The sequence below is a fragment of the Erpetoichthys calabaricus genome, chromosome 5 (genome assembly GCF_900747795.2).
Source record: "Erpetoichthys calabaricus chromosome 5, fErpCal1.3, whole genome shotgun sequence".
In the NCBI taxonomy this organism is placed as follows: Eukaryota; Metazoa; Chordata; class Cladistia; order Polypteriformes; family Polypteridae; genus Erpetoichthys; species Erpetoichthys calabaricus.
This window is the reverse complement of record NC_041398.2, coordinates 194,917,041-194,937,820: the sequence shown is the minus strand read 5'-3', so window position 1 is coordinate 194,937,820 and position 20,780 is coordinate 194,917,041. Positions and strand designations below refer to the sequence as shown.

The 20,780-nt window shown below is 39.4% G+C and overlaps 1 protein-coding gene across 1 annotated transcript in view; it reads left to right on the top strand.

Moving 5' to 3' along the window:
- The first annotated feature begins 10,048 nt into the window (after positions 1–10,048).
- Positions 10,049–20,780, top strand: part of LOC114652139 (transient receptor potential cation channel, subfamily M, member 6) — a 158,347-nt gene continuing 147,615 nt past the window's right edge. The window contains exon 1 of the mRNA XM_051928453.1: positions 10,049–10,117. Within this exon, the coding sequence (XP_051784413.1) occupies positions 10,109–10,117 (9 nt within the window). The 5' untranslated portion in view covers positions 10,049–10,108. The remainder of the gene's footprint in view (positions 10,118–20,780) is intronic.

The following is a 20,780-nucleotide window of genomic DNA, read 5'->3' as shown; positions in this document are numbered from 1 at the left end:
CCAAACTCAAGCTGAGATCTCATCTGTCTTTGTTCACTTTGCCACTCTCCCATAAACCTGAGACAGGTGAAGCACTACTGTAAAAGTTGTTTTCTGCACAGTTTCCCCAGTCTCAGCCACTTTAGCTTGTGAATCCTTCAGAGGTCTCTTAGTGGCCTCCCTCACTAGTGTCCTTGTGTGATCACTCAGCTTTCATGGACAACCTGTTCTAGGCACATTTACCGCTGTGCCACACATTCCATTTCCTACAGGTTGACTTTCCTAGACTCCAAGGGATATTCAGTGACACAGATATTTTCTTATCTCCATGCCCTGACTTTTGCTTATTAATCACCTTTTCACAGAGGCAATTTAGCGTTCCTTTGTCTTCATTGTTTAGTTTAGGCCACCATACTGACTCATCACAAGTTGGACCTTCCAGATAAGATGCCTTTGTACTGTAGAGTGGTGATTTCCATTGAATTTATTCTATGACTTCTAAAACCAAATGGCTGTACCAGTGATGATTTAGGTGTGTCATATTAAGTTTGGTGAATACTTTACTTATGAGATCAAATATTAGTTTTGCATGTGAAATTAATTTAGACCATTTTGCAGAGATTTGCTTTCATTTTGACATTAAGGAGTCTTTTTTTGTTGATCATTATATCAGAAAGAAAAATTAAGTCCACAGTGATTCAATGTTGTATAACAATAAAATGAGAAATCTTCCAGCAGTGAATACATTTTAAAGGCATGTACTTTGTTTATTTGTTTCAACCCAGAATGACTACTGTAATGTTTTATTGTCAGGCTGTTCAAATAATTCATTTACTAGTCTATATAGTTAAATCAAAACATGGCAGTAGGGATCAAAATTAAAGTACAAAGTATAACTGTATAGCTTCAGGTGTTAAATTACTTCAGTTTAGAACTGATGTTAAAATCCTCCTTCTCAAGTATAAAATGTTAGATGCTGCTATTCTATATATATAATTGGTTATTATAAATTGAATTTAAAAGTTTCATTGATATGTTTTATTTATAAATTGTCCTGTGAGGATCAGATCACACAGGGTGTAGACTCTTAGAAATTTATGTTCTGATCCTTTTGTGGCTTTGGATTTGCCAAACTTTACTAGTTCCTTTTGGTGGTGTAGGAAACTTTACTTTCTATGCGATTTCACTAAAGGAAAGACACATTTTTAAGGGTTATAATGGCCTATCTGCCTTGCTTTGTTAATCACCTTTTTCTCAGCATTATGATAATTTACTGTGCAATATTGTCCATATAATACTACAGAGGGTGTAGAAACAAAGTTTGTTCCAACACTGTTTTTATACATACTGAGGGTTTGTAAGTAATCCACAATGGTTGGGGCACCTTTAGCAATTGTTCCAAGGCTTAATTTACTTCAATTGCTGCAGAAAGCATCTAAGTTATTAAATAAATGTATTATTTATTATTTGTTTTGGACCTTTTTGTCTGGGTCTGAAATGTTTCAGTTTTTTCTAACCTAAATATTTTAAACCTCTGGCAGTTTATCATTTACCACTCTACCATATATATATTGTGGAAGCCAGCCCGACCCTAGATAGACAGACACCATCTTAAGTCCACCACACACGATTTATTAAACTATTTACAAATGCCAAGTCCATAAACAGTCCTGCACAGCACACAATGCTTCCAGCACCAATCACCCTTCTTGCTGAGCCTCCCAATGCTCTTCTTCGGGCCACCTTCTTTCTACTCTACCAAGCCTTGTCTCCTTCCTCCTGACACCAGCTCCCCAACTGTTGGAAGGCGGCCCCTTTTATACATCCCAGGATATGCTCCAGGTGCCCCTTGATGAACTTCCGCCAGCACATCCTGGTGTGGCGGAAGTGCCGGCTGAGCAACCAGAAGCACTCTGGGTGACCCTGGAATACGTTCCTTCCAGGGCTTCAGGCTCCAGCACCCACCCCGTGGTGGTGGCCACAGGCCCCTATAGGGTTGAGCTTCCCAGCTCATTTTCCGTGACCCCCATAGCAACCAGGGAGGCTGTCCTCTCCTGGCAGCGGCGCTATAAAGGCGTCCCGGCTGGGTATGGCACCCATCCGCCTGTGACAATATATATACTGTATATATGTAATGTAATATACTTTGTATAGATAAATAGATGTAGGTAGATACAGTATATAGATATAAATGCATACAGAAAATATCTGGTAAATGCATTTTCTGTTATAAATAATTTACTTAACTGCCCAATATATTTTTTTACTTCACGGTTTGAAGTAAATACAGCATTGCTAAAATTATTTTATTTTTTGACAGTACCTTGTAGAAATTGCTTCAGTTGAAATTGTGCAGTTTCTGGAAGTACTGGAAGTGTTTCCAGCAGGGGGAGCTAGTGTCTTGTGAAATTAGTGTCTTTTAATAGGTAATAATAAAGTTGAATGCTAAATGTTTTTTCCTTGACAATAAAAGTTTTACAAAGCCCAAACGAACAGTTGCATTTGGCTTGTTATCTTTTAATGTTGGATATTTGCAATATTTACAGTGCATCCAGAAAGTATTCACAGCACATCACTTTTTCCACATTTTGTTATGTTACAGCCTTATTCCAAAATGGATTAAATTCATTTTTTTCCTCAGAATTCTACACACAACACCCCATAATGACAATGTGAAAAAATGTTTACTTTAGGTTTTTGCAAATTTATTAAAAATAAAAAAACTGAGAAATCACATGTACATATGTATTCACAGCCTTTGCCATGAAGCTCAAAATTGAGCTCAGGTGCATCCTGTTTCCCCTGATCATCCTTGAGATGTTTCTGCAGCTTAATTGGAGTCCACCTGTGGTAAATTCAGTTGATTGGACATGATTTGGAAAGGCACACACCTGTCTATATAAGGTCCCACAGTTGACAGTTCATGTCAGAGCACAAACCAAGCATGAAGTCAAAGGAATTGTCTGTAAAAAAGTTTACTTTAGGTTTTTGCCAATTTATTCAAATAAAAAAACTGAGAAATCACATGTACTGTACATAAGTATTCACAGCCTTTGCTCAATACTTTGTCGATGCACCTTTGGCAGCAATTACAGCCTCAAGTCTTTTTGAATATGATGCCACAAGCTTGGCACACCTATCCTTGGCCAGTTTCACCCATTCCTCTTTGCAGCACCTCTCAAGCTCCATCAGGTTGGATGGGAAGCATCGGTGCACAGCCATTTTAAGATCTCTCCAGAGATGTTCAATCGGATTCAAGTCTGGGCTCTGGCTGGGCCACTCAAGGACTTTCACAGAGTTGCCCTGAAGCCACTCCTTTGATATCTTGGCTGTGTGCTTAGGGTCGTTGTCCTGCTGAAAGATGAACCGTCGCCCCAGTCTGAGGTAAAGAGCGCTCTGGAGCAGGTTTTCATCCAGGATGTCTCTGTACATTGCTGCAGTCATCTTTCCCTTTATCCTGACTAGTCTCCCAGTTCCTGCCGCTGAAAAACATCCCCACAGCATGATGCTGCCACCACCATGCTTCACTGTAGGGATGGTATTGGCCTGGTGATGAGCGGTGCCTGGTTTCCTCCAAACGTGACGCCTGGCATTCACAACAAAGAGTTCAATCTTTGTCTCATCAGACCAGAGAATTTTCTTTCTCATGGTCTGAAAGCCCTTCAGGTGCCTTTTGGCAAACTCCAGGCGGGCTGCCATGTGCCTTTTACTAAGGAGTGGCTTTCCATCTGGCCACTCTACCATACTGGCCTGATTGGTGGATTGCTGCAGAGATGGTTGTCCTTCTGGAAGGTTCTCCTCTCTCCACAGAGGACCTCTGGAGCTCTGACAGTGTGACCATCGGGTTCTTGGTCACCTCCCTGACTAAGGCCCTTCTCTCTCAGTTTAGATGGCCGGCCAGCTCTAGGAAGAGTCCTGGTGGTTTCGAACTTCTTCCACTTACGGATGATGGAGGCCACTGTGCTCATTGGGACCTTCAAAGCAGCAGAAATTTTTCTGTAACCTTTCCCAGATTTGTGCATCGAGACAATCCTGTCTCGGAGGTCTACAGACAATTCCTTTAACTTCATGCTTGGTTTGTGCTCTGACATGGACTGTCAACTGTGGGACCTTATATAGACAGGTGTGTGCCTTTCCAAATCATGTCCAGTCAACTGAATTTACCACAGGTGGACTCCAATTAAGCTGCAGAAACATCTCAAGGATGATCAGGGGAAACAGGATGCACCTGAGCTCAATTTTGAGCTTCATGGCAAAGGCTGTGAATACTTATGTACATGTGCATTCTCAGTTTTTTTATTTTTAATAAATTTGCAAAAATCTCAAGTAAACATTTTTCACGTTGTCCTTATGGGGTGTTGTGTGTGGAATTCTGAGGAAAAAAATGAATTTAATCCATTTTGGAATAAGGCTGTAACATAAAATGTGGAAAAAGTGATGCGCTGTGAATACTTTCCGGATGCACTGTATATATATATATGTGTGTGTGTGTATATATATTTTCCTAATCAGTTTCCAGATATGTGAAACATTTTCTCCATAGACCTTTGCTTAATAACACAGACATAATTTGGTGAGCCTGTGTGAGTTGTAGCCTCAGTTGCCTGTTCTTAGCTGGCAGGAGTGGCACCCACCCGGTGTGGTCTCCTGCTGCTGTAAGCCCATCTGTTTCAAAGTTCAATGTGTTGTGTATTCAGAGTTGTTCTTCTGCACTCCTTGGTTGTCACGAGTGGATACTTGAGTTACCGTTGCCTTTCTGTCAGCTTGAACCAGTCTGGCTATTCTCCTTTGATCTCTGTCATTAACAAGGCATTTTTTTCCCAGAGAACTGCCACTCACTGGATATTTTCCCTATTTTGGACCATTCTCTTTAAACCCTAGAGATGGTTGAAAATCCCAGTACATCAGCAATTTCTGAAATACTCAGACCAGCCTGTCTGGCACCAACAACCATGTCACATTCAGAGTCACTTCAATTACCCTTTTCCTGATTCTGATGCTTGGTTTGAACTTCAGCAAGTCGTCTTGACATTATCTACATGCTTAAATACATTAAGTGATTGGCTGATTAGATATTTAAGTTAACAAGCAGTTGAGTGTATGTATGTATGCAGCTTCAACATTAAAATCACCTACCTAATTTGGCGTAGATCCCTCTCATTCCGCCAAAACAGCTCTTAGTTCCACAAGACCTCTGAACGTGTCCTGTGGAATTTGGCACCAATATGTTAGCAGCAGATTCTTTATGTCCTGTAAATTGAGAGATGGGGTCTCTATGGATAGGACTAGTTTTTCCAGTACATCCCTCAGATGCGTTTGGAGATCAACTTGAACTCTTTGTCACATTCCTGAACAGTTTTTGCAGTGAGGCAGGGTGTATTATCCTGCTGAAAAATGCCACTGCCATCTTGGAATACCATTGCCATGAAGTTGTGTATGTGGTCAGGCCGTGTGTATATCAGGTGCAGACTGTCAGGACGTGGTATTGTGATGATGTGCTCCCAGTTTGGGAGCTCTTGAACCCGACACCGTCTGTAATGTAACAGGATGAGCTGGACAGTGAAGACATCAACGAAGCAAGGGGATGGTGCAAAGAGTGCAACAATGCCTTTATTAAAAACAAACCAAAAACAGTGTCCATATAAATAGTGCAGTGTCTCAAACATTCTTTAAATAAATAATCCATTAAAACAAGTGAACTGTGGAGGTTAAAATCCAATAAATAAATCCTTTTAAAACGAGGTAAAAACAATGACTGGAAGCAGTCCTTTTAAAAACAAAGCCGATGCCTTCTTTCTACTGGCGACTCCCCTGCTTCTCCCATCCAAGCTATTTACCAGGGGAGTCACCCTACCTGCAGCTGACCTTCTCCACTTGGCTGATCTGGTGGCCTCCCGGTCCCTGGCCTCATTCAGCCAACTTCCAGACCAAGACTTTGCTTCCCCCAACGGCCAGGAACTCACTCTGGGGTTCCACTCCAGATCTCCGACTCCCGCTGCCTTTGCTGTGGCGAGCCAACCTTCTCCCAGTCACTCCTGCTCCCCACCAGCGCTCAGCAGGAGCGACCACTACCGTTGGCCTCCGGGTGTTGGCCAAACACCCCGTTAGGCTCGCCTCTCCTAGCTGCCTGCAAACATCAGCAAGTCTGCGTTCGCTTTCTGTCTCTTCCAGCTGCCTTCTTCTCCCTTAATCTCCGTTCATTTTTTCTTTTTTCCCCCCTCCACACTCGTGATCCTATTAAATTTAATGGGGACGTGTCGTGGATCAGGTGTGGCGATTAGCAGCTCCCGGCATCAATTACAGATGTGGAGAACTCCTCACCTGTGCACTTAAGTGAGGGCCGCTCGCATCATGAAGCGCCCGGGAACCGCTCCAGCCACATTACCACGCCCCCTCTTTAAGCTGTGAGTGCGGCGATAATCTATTTAAAAAACTGTCCTTTTCAATCTGAGCTGTGGACCCGCTACACCACAGGTATTCTGACAACTGAGAAGGCTATACATAGGAGCACTTACAGAACTGACAGAAGACTGAGGGGATCCAGAGAATCAGATAAACTGTTACGAGATCAGTACCCACAGCAATGAAAAATTGAGTCAGAGTCCTGTTCCAGAAAGAAGGATTAGTGTGACATCCGGTTAAAGTAAGTCAGGATTCATGGAAAATCTGGATTTAGCCAAACCTGTGTTTCCGGAACAAGCTAAAGCCAGAATTACGTGACGTCAAAGATGTGGATAATTCACTCTTCTTGCCTTTTGGAACAGGCTCAAGATTTGCCTGTTCCAGAAAGAAAGATTTTGACAAAATTTTGCTCTGTTATTGGGGCAACCAATATTTTGAAACTAACCTGCTCAGGTTTAACGTGAAGGATTCATGCTTTGAGGTCGCAGTAATTACGTAGCAGAGCATCCAATCATAAGATCAATGTCCATAAATTTCCTGTAAGAAATACTGATCCCAGCTGTACTATTTAAGAATGAGAAGAAGCCAACGAAATGTTAAAAAATGTTGTGCCTTTTCCTAAATGAACAATTGGAACAGAAGCACAACTCCAGCACTAAATTCTGACCAGAACAAAAAAAAACAAAACGTAATCAGACCCTTATCAGACATTCTGGCCTGCTCGTTATCATTTTCCATCTGTGGCTTATATATGTGAGCAACCTTCTTAAACGTGACATGTTCAGGGTCATACACTGTGGCTTTTAGCTGACATCGATGTAAATCATAGACATTTTCTGTCTTTTATTTTCTTGTTGGAGATGTCACACATATCAGCAAAGCGATCATAAAAGTGTGCCTAACATTGAAGCAATATCTGCTCACACGCATGCACACAATTATGGACTGTCTTCCCAAAGCAGAAATAAAGAGCCACCATCAACTGAGGAATTCCATAGATTTACAGGTCGAACAATGCAAGTTTAAAAACATCTTGAACAATAATAACTGATAACAGACTTGCTGGTGGAACAAGCTGCCCACATTCCGCACTTCTTTGTAGTCTCACACCTTTTAAAGAAACTCCTCTGAAGACTCTGATCTTTAGAGAATGCCTATACCCAATATACTTATTAACGAAGTTTAGATTTGGTGTTCTGTAATGGAATAAGGCAATGACATGACTTCTGCATTGCATTGTATAGCTGATGGTTTTTACGAATGGTGCACAATATCAAATACTCTTCTTCTTTTCCATTCTTAAAATAATAAGAGCTGCCATACACATACTGTACTTTAGAAAGGTTGAGGCCAAATGTGTGGGGTCTTATGTTTGAACAGGGTAAATTACCATTCAAAGTCTGGCCGCTGTGAGTCATGACAGTTTAATCTTCATTGTTTTTTTTGTCACATAATTGCAGGACAATACAGAGTTCACTGCAGGCCAAATAACATTCGACATGTCTCACGGTAACGACTAGAACAAGTCTATGTATGCTGAACACTTAATGTCATGGTTATTACAATTTTCTTGCCATCATTCTTCTTCTTCTTCTTCTTTCGGCTGCTCCTGTTAGGGGTTGCCACAGCGGATCATCTTCTTTCATATCTTTCTGTCCTCTGCATCTTGCTCTGTTACACCCATCACCTGCATGTCTTCTCTCACCACATCTATAAACCTTCTTTTAGGCTTTCTTCTTTTCCTCTTCCCTGGCACCTCTATCCTTAGCATCCTTTTCCCAATATCCCCAACATTGCTACTGCAAAAATGCTTACTTGAGGGCATTTTCATGTAGAGTAACATCATCAGTGTACTTTTTGAACAATGCAACAATTTGCCATGCAAAGTTTACACGAATTTCAGTAATAAATTGTTTTCCACATTCATTCTGGTATGAAGGTTGTTCCTCCTGTTTCTCAGACTTGTATGACTCTGGTTGATTGGCTTTTTAGGGTCCAACTAATAAGGGCGTGTAAATTTTGCCAAGAATATTCGTTTATCCAGAATAACTTTTCCAGGATTGCAAGAGCCCATTGAAATACAATGTTTTGGAACCAGCTAATCCACTGGTATCAAATCATGCTTTAGTAAACTGGAATTAATTCTGAGATGCAGGATTATAAATTATCTGTTTTGGGAACTCCAGGGCCACTGGAAGGCCTGTCCCTAAATCTCAAAAAGCAAGCTTGTGGCCTGCACACTCAAAGCCTAATAATGTCAAAAGATAAAGGGAAACTGTAAAATCCCCAGGACTAAACAACAAAAACAGGGTTTTCAAATAATGATAAAAAAGTAAATGCAAGGTATTGTCAATATACTAATTACCCGATTGTGCTTCATTCACTCAGAATATGGAACCAATGTAGGAAGCACTTCAAGTTAGAGAATATTTTATCTGTGGCTCCTCTACATGATAACCACCTTTTTCCACCCTCTCAAACTTACACAGTTTTTAATGTTTGGAAAACGAATGGGATTAAATCATTTAGAGATGTGTATATCAATAATGTCTTTGCATCCTATGAACAATTACACTCCAAATTTTGTCTCCCATCAACACAATTTTTCCACTATCTCCAAATTAGAAACTTTGCTAAACAAAATCTGCCCAGTTTTCCTCAACTCACACCTATTTCTATTTCAGAAGAGATATTTATCAGTCCTGAAGACCCAGACAGCATTTCTATAATATATAAAAACATTTTAAAGTTCCTTCCTTTCAAAGATCCCAGAGTACAGTGGTTAAAGGATCTCTTACTCAACATTTCAGAAACGGAGTGGAAAGCAGCCATGCCCAGAATTCAATGTAGCTCCATATATGCAAAGCATTCAATTACTCAACTTAAAATCATCTATTGAGCACATCTATCTCATTTAAAATTGTCCAAAATGTTTCCAGGGCAAGATCCAACCTGCGAACATTGCAATCGAGCTCCAGCCTAAATGGGCCACATGATATATGCGTGCACCAAATTAACATCATTCTGATCCAATATTTTTAAATGTCTTTCAGGAGCCTTGGTGTCACAAGGAGAACTGAAACCTCACATTAATAAAATGACGCCCCTAAATTGGCCTGGTGAAGGTATGCCTTGTAAGGGTCCGGTGCCTCCCTCAGAGTAGGTTCCTAATTTGCACCCAGGACTGCTGGGATTGGCTTTGAATTTCCAAGAAGCAGAGTTAAGACTAAGAGGCTTGGAAAATAGGTGGATTATTTAAATAATAAAGCTTAAATAAATGTTTTCAATGAAAGTAGAGTCCTGTTTCTGTATACACGAGAGCAGCAGAAAATTTTGCATATGTACTGTTCTCTGTGGCTAATACTGACCAGTCAAAAAAGCAGCATTATCAATATACATAATACAAAAGAAAAAAACAAATGACAACAACAACCCAGTGAAGGCTTCAGCTTCCAATGGATTAACAAGAGCAGGGTTAATGTCCAGCCATAGCTGGTTAGTTGCGGTTCCTCTGATTTTTCCCTCTCTTGCTTTTAATTAACAGAAGTACAAGGCAGTGAAAATTGTGAATAGTTAAAGGTTTGTCAAAGAGAAAGGCTTGAATTTCAGGTCAGGCGGATTTCCACCACACCCCCAGACTCCACCTCTTCTCTTCCACCGAAATGGATACATCGGAGTTCATCTTTCTGGTTATGCATCTTTTTGCAGCTGGATGTAAGCCGACAGGATGGTTCAGGTAGGCTGTACTTTCTTGCTTCTGCTGGATGCATTCAGGGAGGCTCGATTTAACCCAGATTGATAGCCACGGGGCAGAAATTCTCACTGGTTTGGTGAATATAAACAGCCATTGTGTCAGCAAAACCAAATACAGCCTGTGTGTTTTAGTGGTGCATTTTCTAAGTAACATTACTTTCTATGGGAATGCTTCTCCAGTTACATTTTGTAATGCATAAAATATAGAAACTTTCATGCTTTTATGTTTCAGAGTTGATCTTAATATTTTTATTGATATATATTCCAACTTTCCTTTTAGAAACTTTGCAAAATGTCCAAAACTTTTCATCAATTGCCTTTAGCTTTTAAACAGTAGACACTCTGTGTTTATTTAAAGTTGCAGTGTAACATTTTTTTGCTGTGGAAAAGATTGTAAAGTGCATGTGGATGGCATTACTTTATTGTTATTGAGCATTCTTTAAAATCAAAACATGTGTAGCAATCCAGTGGGACTAATGCTTGGATTATAATGTATGAAGAAGGCTTTATTAATACTGTACCTGTCCAGCTTCTGGTAGTCAGTTTATTCAAAGCTAAAGAAAAGGCTGCATAAAGCCTTAATATCTTTCTTAATAAATATTTTTAAATTATCTTCATTATAAAAGCAATGCTTGGAGACACTGATATCAACAAGAGACTGAAATAAGTGGAAAAATATCAGACAAAAAATGAAATAGTATGTCTGTAATGGGATTGAGCCATAAAACAACGGACCATAAATAAAATTGGAAGATCTTTGGCATTGAACACTTTCAGCTTTGTAGAAGGCCAGATCCGACCATTTTCTAGCCTTCTTGTGCTGTTCAAGGTGGTGGGAGTCAGTGCTCATCCCACCAGGACACGGTGCAGGTCATCTGCAGGTCACAAGCGCAGTCAGCCAATCAAAAGTGGCAATTTGACAATATGATGGTTTCTGGACATGATGCTTTCTCAAGGTGGCCATAAGAGGGATAACCACCCAGCGAGTACACAGCCATAAGGTCCAAAGCCACCTGGTGTCAAACTGTCCATCTTGGCATTAAGTTGTGTTAGGCTATTGTTAGGTTGAAGCCCTGAATGCCTAGTGGCAGAAACCAGGCATGTTATGCTTTTTTCTGGGATGAAGAGTATTAAATAAAAGTTAAACAGATCTTTAGGAAGTAAACACACATACAGTAGAGGCTGAGAAAAGCATACACACTTTATATACTGTAGGAAGTATCTCAGCTGGGAAAGAACCTGGAGGGTTGAGGCATCACAAACTGCTGCAATGCCCACAAAACCAGAAGAAAGTGATCACGTGCTCACATAATCCAGCAATTCAAGGCTACATCACACTTTACAGCATTGGTCTTGATGTACACTCTTAAAAATAAAGCTTCCAAAACTGGTTCTTATGAGTGATGCCATAGGAAAATCATTCTTAGTCTCCAAAACAACCATCTACAGTACATAAAGGTTGTAGAAAGAACCCTTTATTTATTTAGATCTGTAACAGTTTCCATAAATAACTAGAAACAGATGATAACAGATTTATGAAATGTCATTGGGTTCATAATTTTAAAAGGACTCTTGGGCATACAACAACACAGACTAAGATTTCTGTTTTATCCACATATTAGGGACCTTTTCAAAGCCCAAAGAACCAATTTCACAAGGAAAGAACCCGTCCCAGAATGCAATGCTTCTTTGACAAGCATTGGCTCTATAAAGAATGATAATTCTTTGCATTTATATAGCGCTTTTCTCACTACTCAAAGTGCTCAGCAATTGTAGAGAACCACACAACCCAGTAAATTGTCATTTTTCAACCATTGTTTCGGAGTGTAGGCACACATCTGTCTTCTTATATACCGCTTATGGTATCGCCATGAAGGAGGTGCTATTGTCTCTGCTATCTCATTTGCTTCTTCCTTATTTTTAATCTTATGGGTGATCAATTTGTCTATGCATTTCAAGGATACATTTCAACTAATCGAATGGCATCTATCCATTTCCTGAACGTATCCATCCAGTCTTCATAATTTATTTCATGGGATAAACTCTTTTTCTGCAAAAAAAATGTGCAAAGCAGGGACAAACCCATTGACCCACCACAGGGCACATCTACACTTATTCATACAGCAGCACAACTGCATTTAACCAGTAACCTGTAAAAAAAACATTCAGATTGGGAAAATGTGCAAACACAGACAGCGACTCAGGCTGATGTTTGAATTTAGTGTTGTGGAGCTCTAAGGGTAACCACTGTGTCACTATGCAAACCACTTAATGGATGGAGATTAAATAAGGGCCAAGGATGTCATTGAGAAATGCTCTGTCATCATTAGATATTACAGTAAAAATTATAAGAGGCATAATGACAATGGCTGATCCTAAAGGGAAGCTTTAAGCAAACTAGATCAGAAATGTGCTTTTTAAATTAATATGCTGTGAATTTAAATATATATTATCACCATCAGGGGAAAATGATTATACATACAGGAATCAATGGTAATATATAGAAAATGAGGAAAGGGGTAGGTGCTTGTAAGGGGAAGTGGAATAATAAGGTGGGGTTTGGAGGGTCATAAAATGTTATTTAATATGGGGATGTTTTTCTTTTTTAATCCAGCATATGCTGAGTTCATGTTCATAAATCTGTTGATGCGTTTTCATTTGAAAGCCACGATTCAAACGGCTTAGGAATAAAAAACGATTTTAGGAAATGTGACTCATCTTCTCCTTTTGTGGATTGATAGCTACAAATATATATATATATATATATATATATATATATATATATATATATATATATATATATATATATATATATATATAATCATGAAGGACGGTCGACACCCCAGGATGGCCTCACAATAGAAGGACTGGGTGAGACAACATGTTTGGGGCATTGTCTCCCCCAGACTGCTAGATGGCAACCCCCTACATTGCGGCAGTGCCTCGGGTTCCCACAGGGCACCATGGCATGTGGAGTTCTGCAACTCAGCCCTGTTGGGTTCCATGGGTACCCCCAGGGGGTGCTGTGGGGATTGACTCTCACCTCTCCTGGAAGTGCTTTCAAGCCATAGCTTCGGAACACCGGAAGTACTTCTGGATATAAGATAAGAGGAGCTGCTTGCCACAACTAGAGGAGCCAGAGTTGGGAGGAAGGAGGACAAAGCTTTCAGAGAGGAGAGGAGGAGGCAGTGAGAGAGAGAGAGAGAGAGAGAGAGAGAGAGACAAGAAGACAGAATTGCGGAGTACTGTATATTGCTGTGTGCTGCTGTGCTTGTACTTGTGCGGGTGGTGTGGGAAATGATTCTTAGAAGAGTTTCTCACAATATAAACTCTTGTTCATTTTATGCTTGTATGCAGAGCTTTTCTGTGTTGTGTGTTTGGGGAGCTGGAGCGTCCCAAACTGGCCACAATATATACACACACATACACACACACACACGCACACAGACACGCACACACACACACACACATATATATATTATATATATATATATATATATATATATATATATATATATATATACACATATAGCAGTAGTTTATTATTTCAGTTATTGGTATATATAATATGCTGTGAATTTAAATACATATATCTATACATACACACACACACACACACTAACACATATATATAAATGGATTGCCATAATATAATATGTTATAACATAAGGTTGCAGGGAAGCCAAACATTTGCAGAGAACCCTTAGACCAGGCTAATTCAGATATGTCAATTCATTCAAGGCACACACCTTTGGAATATGAAATAAAATTCATACTAGCAAATTGAAAATATGCAAATTCCATATGGATAGGGAGAAAGCCCTGGAGTTATGAAGCAGCAACACTAACAGCTATGCTACATTAACAGGTTTGTGTGAGCCATATGCATAAGTTAATACATAAAGATTGCGAGAACCAAGTTTTAAACCAAAATAGAAAACTGAGTTTTATTTCATAAAGCGTGCCTGTGAAGTAAATGGTTGCCAATATGGACTCACTCTCCACTTTGGGGAGCCTGCTTTATGAAATAAAACTGAGTGCTGTTAATCATTTTCAATCACAGTCACAGCTATATTTTTAATTAGAATTTTCTTACAATTATCAGAACGACAATGATGAACTTAAAAACGCCTAGAAGAATGACTTTGTGCAAGAAAACTGTATATGTCTGCACAGTACTGTAGGCACAATTGGACTGAATAGCTTCTTACTTCTTGCAACTGGAAGGCTCAGGTATCAAAGGTCATGACTGGAGAATTTTCTTTCTTGAATTTACCCGAAAATGTATTCTTGGCTTAAGACTGTAGGGCTTGGCTGGACAGCGAATTAAAAGGGATTGTTTCACTCGGATTGCCTCAGAGGCCCCTGTTTCTGGCATTGATCACTAGCAATTTATTCCTACAGAATTGAAGATTTAGCAGGTCCAGGAAGGTGGGGTGGGAGATGGCACATGGAAGTGATGAAAGAAAATTGTGAATAAAAACTGTGAGAGAGACATGTAGTCTGTGCTCAAAAAGAGAGAGTTTTTAGATCAGTTTGAGTCACTCTGCTGCTTCTGCTGTTATCATGGTTTAGTTTTTGGAAACCTACTGAGAATTCCATTTAAAAAAAATTTTAGCATGTGAATTACAGCTTGTTGTGATTTAAGGTTTTTAGATCCCTGCAAAAAAATGTGTGCTCTTTATAGGTGAGTCAAAGGTAAACGTCTTTGCTGTGATGCCATATGTCATTCTTGAAGCCATTTAACAGCTCCTATTGAACTGTAGAACTTCATATTGTAAAACCTGGTGTGAGCGTGAGAGTTCGGGTGAGCCCTGCTGCTGAGCCTCATTGAGCTAAACATGAATGTCATAACATACCAGAGAATACATTTAAGGCCATCAGTTCAAAAGCTGAAGCTGAACTGAACCACAATGATACAAATCCGAAGTAAACAATAATTTAAATTAAATATACTAATGAAATTGAACACTCAAAACCTTTAAGTGATCATCCTATTAGAATTAATTTTTCTCTTTGTATCCACTGTCAAAAAAAAATCTCCTCCAATTCTGCTAATTTTAATTATTTTGGAATTCCCTGCTATAATGCTAACATTCTTCTATGATTTTTGAAGTAAGGAAGGCAAAAGATTTGAGGTAAGCTAATGATATTCACTAATCGTGGCAACATGTTGAATGTTGATTAGCACATGCAAATAAGAAATGCACTGTACACTGTACATGTGACCATAATGGCCTTATAAAACTATACTATCATTTATTTTTGTATCTTTTCTGTAGTACGTTGGTGGACTTTTTCATATTCATATTAGGTTTTGAAAGATGTTAATTCTAATTCTCTAAATAGTTTTTCTATTTCAGATGTGTTTAGTCAGTCAGTCAGTCAGTCAGTCATTATCCAACCCGCTATATCCTAACACAGGGTCACGGGGGTCTGTTAGAGCCAATCCCAGCCAGCACAGGGGGCAAGGCAGGAACAAATACCTTGCAGAGCGCCAGCCCACCTCAGCAGATGTGTTTTTGCATCTTGTTCAATACCAGTTTGTTTGTCATGGTGTTGTGGTGCAAGGGAGAAGCACACCAAAAAAAATGTCTGGGCTCCAGCATGATCATCCCTATTTAATTCTTCAGTCCAAAAGCAAACACTCAATGGTGTGTGAAAACCAAAACAAATAACAATAATCAGAATGCAGAACGTGTAGCCTCGAGTCTTCGGAGTGTTCAGAGCTCTGTCCTGTGGGTCACTCTGGTTATCATTGACTGAGTCTCCTCCTAATATGCCTGAGCATTATGGAGGGCTGGCCGGAAGGGAGCCATATTGTGGTTTTTTACTTGGGTGTGTTTAATGACAATGACAGTCAAAGAGTGGCCCTACAAGGAATATACAATTGAACAATTACCCAACTCTCGTATCCTGTGGCATTTCACAGATATTCATGCTGTACACTTAACACACTGCACTGCAGTTGAACAGACTGCTTGTAACACAAGACCTTTTTTTAGCCAGTGGCCAGAGGCTAAGGTGTCAAATTTAGAAACCATACAGATGCAGGTTTAATCCAGTCCAGTGATCTGCTATGTGTCCTTCAGCCTGTCACTTAGCCTACAGGCTCTCATGCTCATACTTAACTGTAAAGTGTTTTGAGGCAGCAATCTCCATTAAAAAAACATAATGTAACATTCTTAAACCCACGTAATCAAGGTCTGGCACCATCACGTATGAGGCAGAAATCAGAGGCCCTGGGCGTGTGTAACCTATTTATACACATGCACATTTATACACAAACTGGACCAACTTGGAATCACCGATCCACCTACCATACAAATCTTTGGGAATGTGGGAGTAAAATCCATGGAGACGTGGACAGAAAGTGCAAACTCCTCACAGACAATGAAAAGGTCTTGGTATTCTCTTGGTATTCATGGATGCTATACAAACTAAATACCGTTTATGTGTACAATGCAGTATTTATAAGACAGAATGTCCTAGACCACAGATTCTTTCCTATTTTGGGTCGAAGGTTGCTGCCTTTTGGGTTGTGCATATTTGTGACTCACTTTGTATTCAATGGAAAATGCTTGTGTATGGTTTTCCAAGTGTCTTGAGGTGGGTTTCCATAGGCAGCTTAAATAATCAACATTGCTCTGCTCTCACTGTGACTGGGTCTCGAAGACAATACGAAGGACAAGATTTGGTTGCACAAAAAAAAAACAACTAGCCTAGACATTAAAGCAATGGACTGGAAACCACAGGACTGCAGGGAGCAAACATAATCACCAGCTTCCATTATTCTAATTTAGCTGTGACTGGAGCGATGTTTTCAAAAAAATCAATCTTCATCATTATAGTGAACTTTTGTCCATCTATTTTCTGATGCCACTTCAACCAGCATAGCATCATGGCACCAGATCTCAGCTGGTGGTATTGTTTAATTGAAATATTCTTTCTTCTGTAACTCACTTTTTCCAATTCCATGAGATGATCCAAGCTAGGATCCTTCCTAAGACTTTCTAGCGGCTCATGCTAATGGGTTTAAGCAGAGGAGCAGGTCATGTAAGTGCCGCTCTTTATATGCTTCATCATCTCTTTCTATGTTTCTCTTTCTCTCACACACACACACACACACACACACACACAAATCTCTTCATGGACTCCTTTTATGGTTGGTTTCTAAGGATGACTTTGTCCCTTTTGAAAGTCTGTAGACTTGGTAAGTGTAACCATCCCAAAATGTACATGCCCAAAATCCCACTGCTTATGAATAAGTGTTGGCAGTACTAGTGAACTCATCGGTGTCCTCACTGGATGTTGCTTTATACAGAACATTTGGGATGTTGGGTATATGGGACATATAGGATGTTGGCTTATATAGGCATAGGTATGTCCCATGGATAAGGGACTGCCAGGCTGAAAGGGTTGGCATTTGACAAGAATAAGGTCACAAATAATGTCAGTGGTCAAATATAAGATCCTATAAAAGAGAGAAAAAACCCTGGTACTGGTGACACTTAGGCAATATGCTATAACTATATAAAGATTGCCCCAGAAGTAATTATTCATTGGTCATGGAAAGAAAATAGATGATAAGACTGGTAGAAGGAGGACATAAAAAGTCCTACAGACCAAATTGGTTGCAGCTAGGGTCTCTAACTGGAATGAGAAGATTCATGACATGGGTTCATTCTGGTTGACTCATTAATTACAAACTAAGGATTGGGGATAGGTATTCAGGAATTTGTGTGGTCACCAGAGGCAGCTATGGGGTGAAGGTCATTGGTCTTTCAGAATGACCCTTCAGTTCAGTTGATCCTGAGGATTGCCTTGGATGTAATCTTCATGCAGGCTTTAAACACTGCTCTCCACAAGTAACCTGATAAGTCAAAATTTGGGTTATGAGTAGGTCAAGGTTTCACTGATAAGAGGAAGAGTAGTGAAGGAGGTGAGTGAAGAGAGGGCCTGTGCACAACACTGGAATGACAGTCACAGTGCCTATAAAAAGTATTCACCCCTTGGAAGTTTTCACATTTCTTTGTTATACATTGAGTCACAGTGGATTTCATTTGGTTTTCCTGACACTGATCAGCAGAAAAGGACTATTCAATGTTAAAGTGAAAATAGATCTCTGCAAAGGGGCGTAAATTAACATAGAATACAAAATAATCAATTGCATAAGTATTCACCCCTTATATTCACCCCTAATATGACAAACATAAATCATCGCTGATGCAGTCAATTGGTTTAAGAAGTGACATATTTAGTTCACATGAGATCACCTGTCTGGGGTTTCAGCTGATTGTAGTACAAATGCACCTTATCTGAAAGGTCCAGCTTGTGGACAGTATGGTGGCCTAATCTACGCAATGAAGACAAAAGAACACACCGAGCAACTCCATGAAAAATCAGGGGATGGGTACAAGAAAATATCCAAGTCACTGAATATCCTTTAAAATCCAGTTAAATCAATCATTAAGAAAAATAAAGAGGGCAGGACAGCTGTAAATCTGACCAGAGCAGGCCATCCAAGTGCAAGAAGAAGGCCAGTGAAAGAGGCCACCAAAAGAAAATTCTGGAGGAGCTACAAGCTACAGCAGCCAAGACTGGAAAATCTGTGCAGAAAACAACTGTAGTCCAGGTGCTTCACCATTCACAGCTTTATAAGAGACTGGTAAAGAGAAAAAACACACATGGACATCTCAGTTAGAGCGTGCCAGAAGGTGCGTGGGAGTCAGCTGGATGAAGGTTGTATGATCTTATGAAACCAAAATTGAGCTTATTGGTCATTAGACTAAACACCATGTTTGGTGTAAGCCAAATACTGAACATTATCTAAAACACACAATCCCCGCCATGAGGCATGGTAGTGGCAGAAACATGTTGTGGGGATGCTTCTCTATAGCAGGCAAGGCTTGAGAGTGTAGAGGTAAAACGAAAGCAGCAAAATATGGGAAATACTGAAGGAAAACCTGATGCAGCCTGCAAGAAACCTGCACCTTGGGAGAAACTTTTGTTTTCCAGGAAGACAACAAATCCCAAGCATAAAACCAAAGCTACACAGAAATGCCTTAAAAACAATAATGTCTGGCTGATATCATGGAGTGGTCAATTCAGAGTCCAGATATCAATACAATTGACAATTTGTGGCAGGACTAGAAAAAAGGATGTTCACTCACAATCCCCATGCAATTTGACAGAGGTTAAGCAGTTTTGTAAAGAAGAATGTGGGAAAAAAGTGGAATGAGGTATTATTATGACATACTAATCACGGAACTCAAGCAATGGTATAAGGAAATAAATGAAATGGATTAAAAAAAAGTGCATTGTGTTCTTAACTGTTCTTTTATTATAGTATTGATGCCTAATTACTGTGTAATTATAGTACAAATAAAAGCCAATAAGAGACTGTTAATGTAAAGTGATATCACTTTTAAAATTATGGAGTCAATAAGATAGATTCAAATCTACAGTATTCTTCTCCAACAACACGAACTTGGAAGCTTATTTCTTCAGACAGAGGTGTGCACATAAAACAAATGTGAGAGTGCCATAGGAACTTCTGAGCCTCATTTGTGATGTTCTAAAACAATTATGTGATTAGGAATTGTTAAGACGTGTTGGGCTGAATGACTAGTGCTCATCAAAAATAGCCTTATAGTTCTAAGTCCTAATGCTTGAAAGCCAGAGCAGTAAGTTGGAGAAGTTGATTACTGATGTTTAATTTTGAAAAAAAAAATGGTTACAATAAAAAGCAAAAAAAGGAACAAAATAGAGCAGGATTCCTTTTTCATGGCTGAAATCTTGGATTTTCCTGTCCAGTAGGTTCTGTTTTTGGTCTTCCATGCACAGTAGTTCAGGCAAAGTGCATTAGATTGACTGCAGTGGAATACGATAGACAACATGTTGTGTTTTTACCTTACATGATGGTAAATGTGCTCATGGAGTAGCTCACTAAGAATGATGTAACTACCATTAAAATGAAACAAAGCTTTTTACATACAACACAATACAGCAAATTGACTAGTGTTAAATCAACGCTGTAGGTGTAAAATTGGACATTTTTCTGGTGCTAGTTTGATTCCACACTGGAAGGTGTAAAAATCACCACTTCTGAAACACTGCGGTTAAAATTTCCACTCTACCAAAGTTCATTTTGCTTCTTTAATGACTGCTGCCATTTTGAGGATTCTGTCATTATGATGCGGTATCAGTTACTAAGGGTGAGGCCTTTAGGGTCGCGCCATCTTGGTGTTGTCTAAGTGAGAGTTTCAAAGATTGTCTCAGTGGCCATTTTGTATCCAAATTTATGGATAACAAACTTAGTTTGGAATTGCTTAAATGATTTATTTTTGAAATTCAGCTTAAGAAAGATTTTTGATCTTGTTTTGACTTTGAAGAACGAACAGTTTGTTTTTTGGATCTGACCTTGGCTAATTCCTTGACTTTGTGCATCTCTCGGTCATTTCAGCCCTCATGCTGTCTCTTTCAAGTCTGTATTATCATTGTAACTATTGAAAAATCTCATTAAGACATATTAAAACACTGGACAAATTATGTGGTTTACTGCTTTTATTTTATTTTTTAAACCATATAATCACCTAAGCAAACAACCTTTACAATGTATAAAAATGTCTCAATTTAATTTTCAC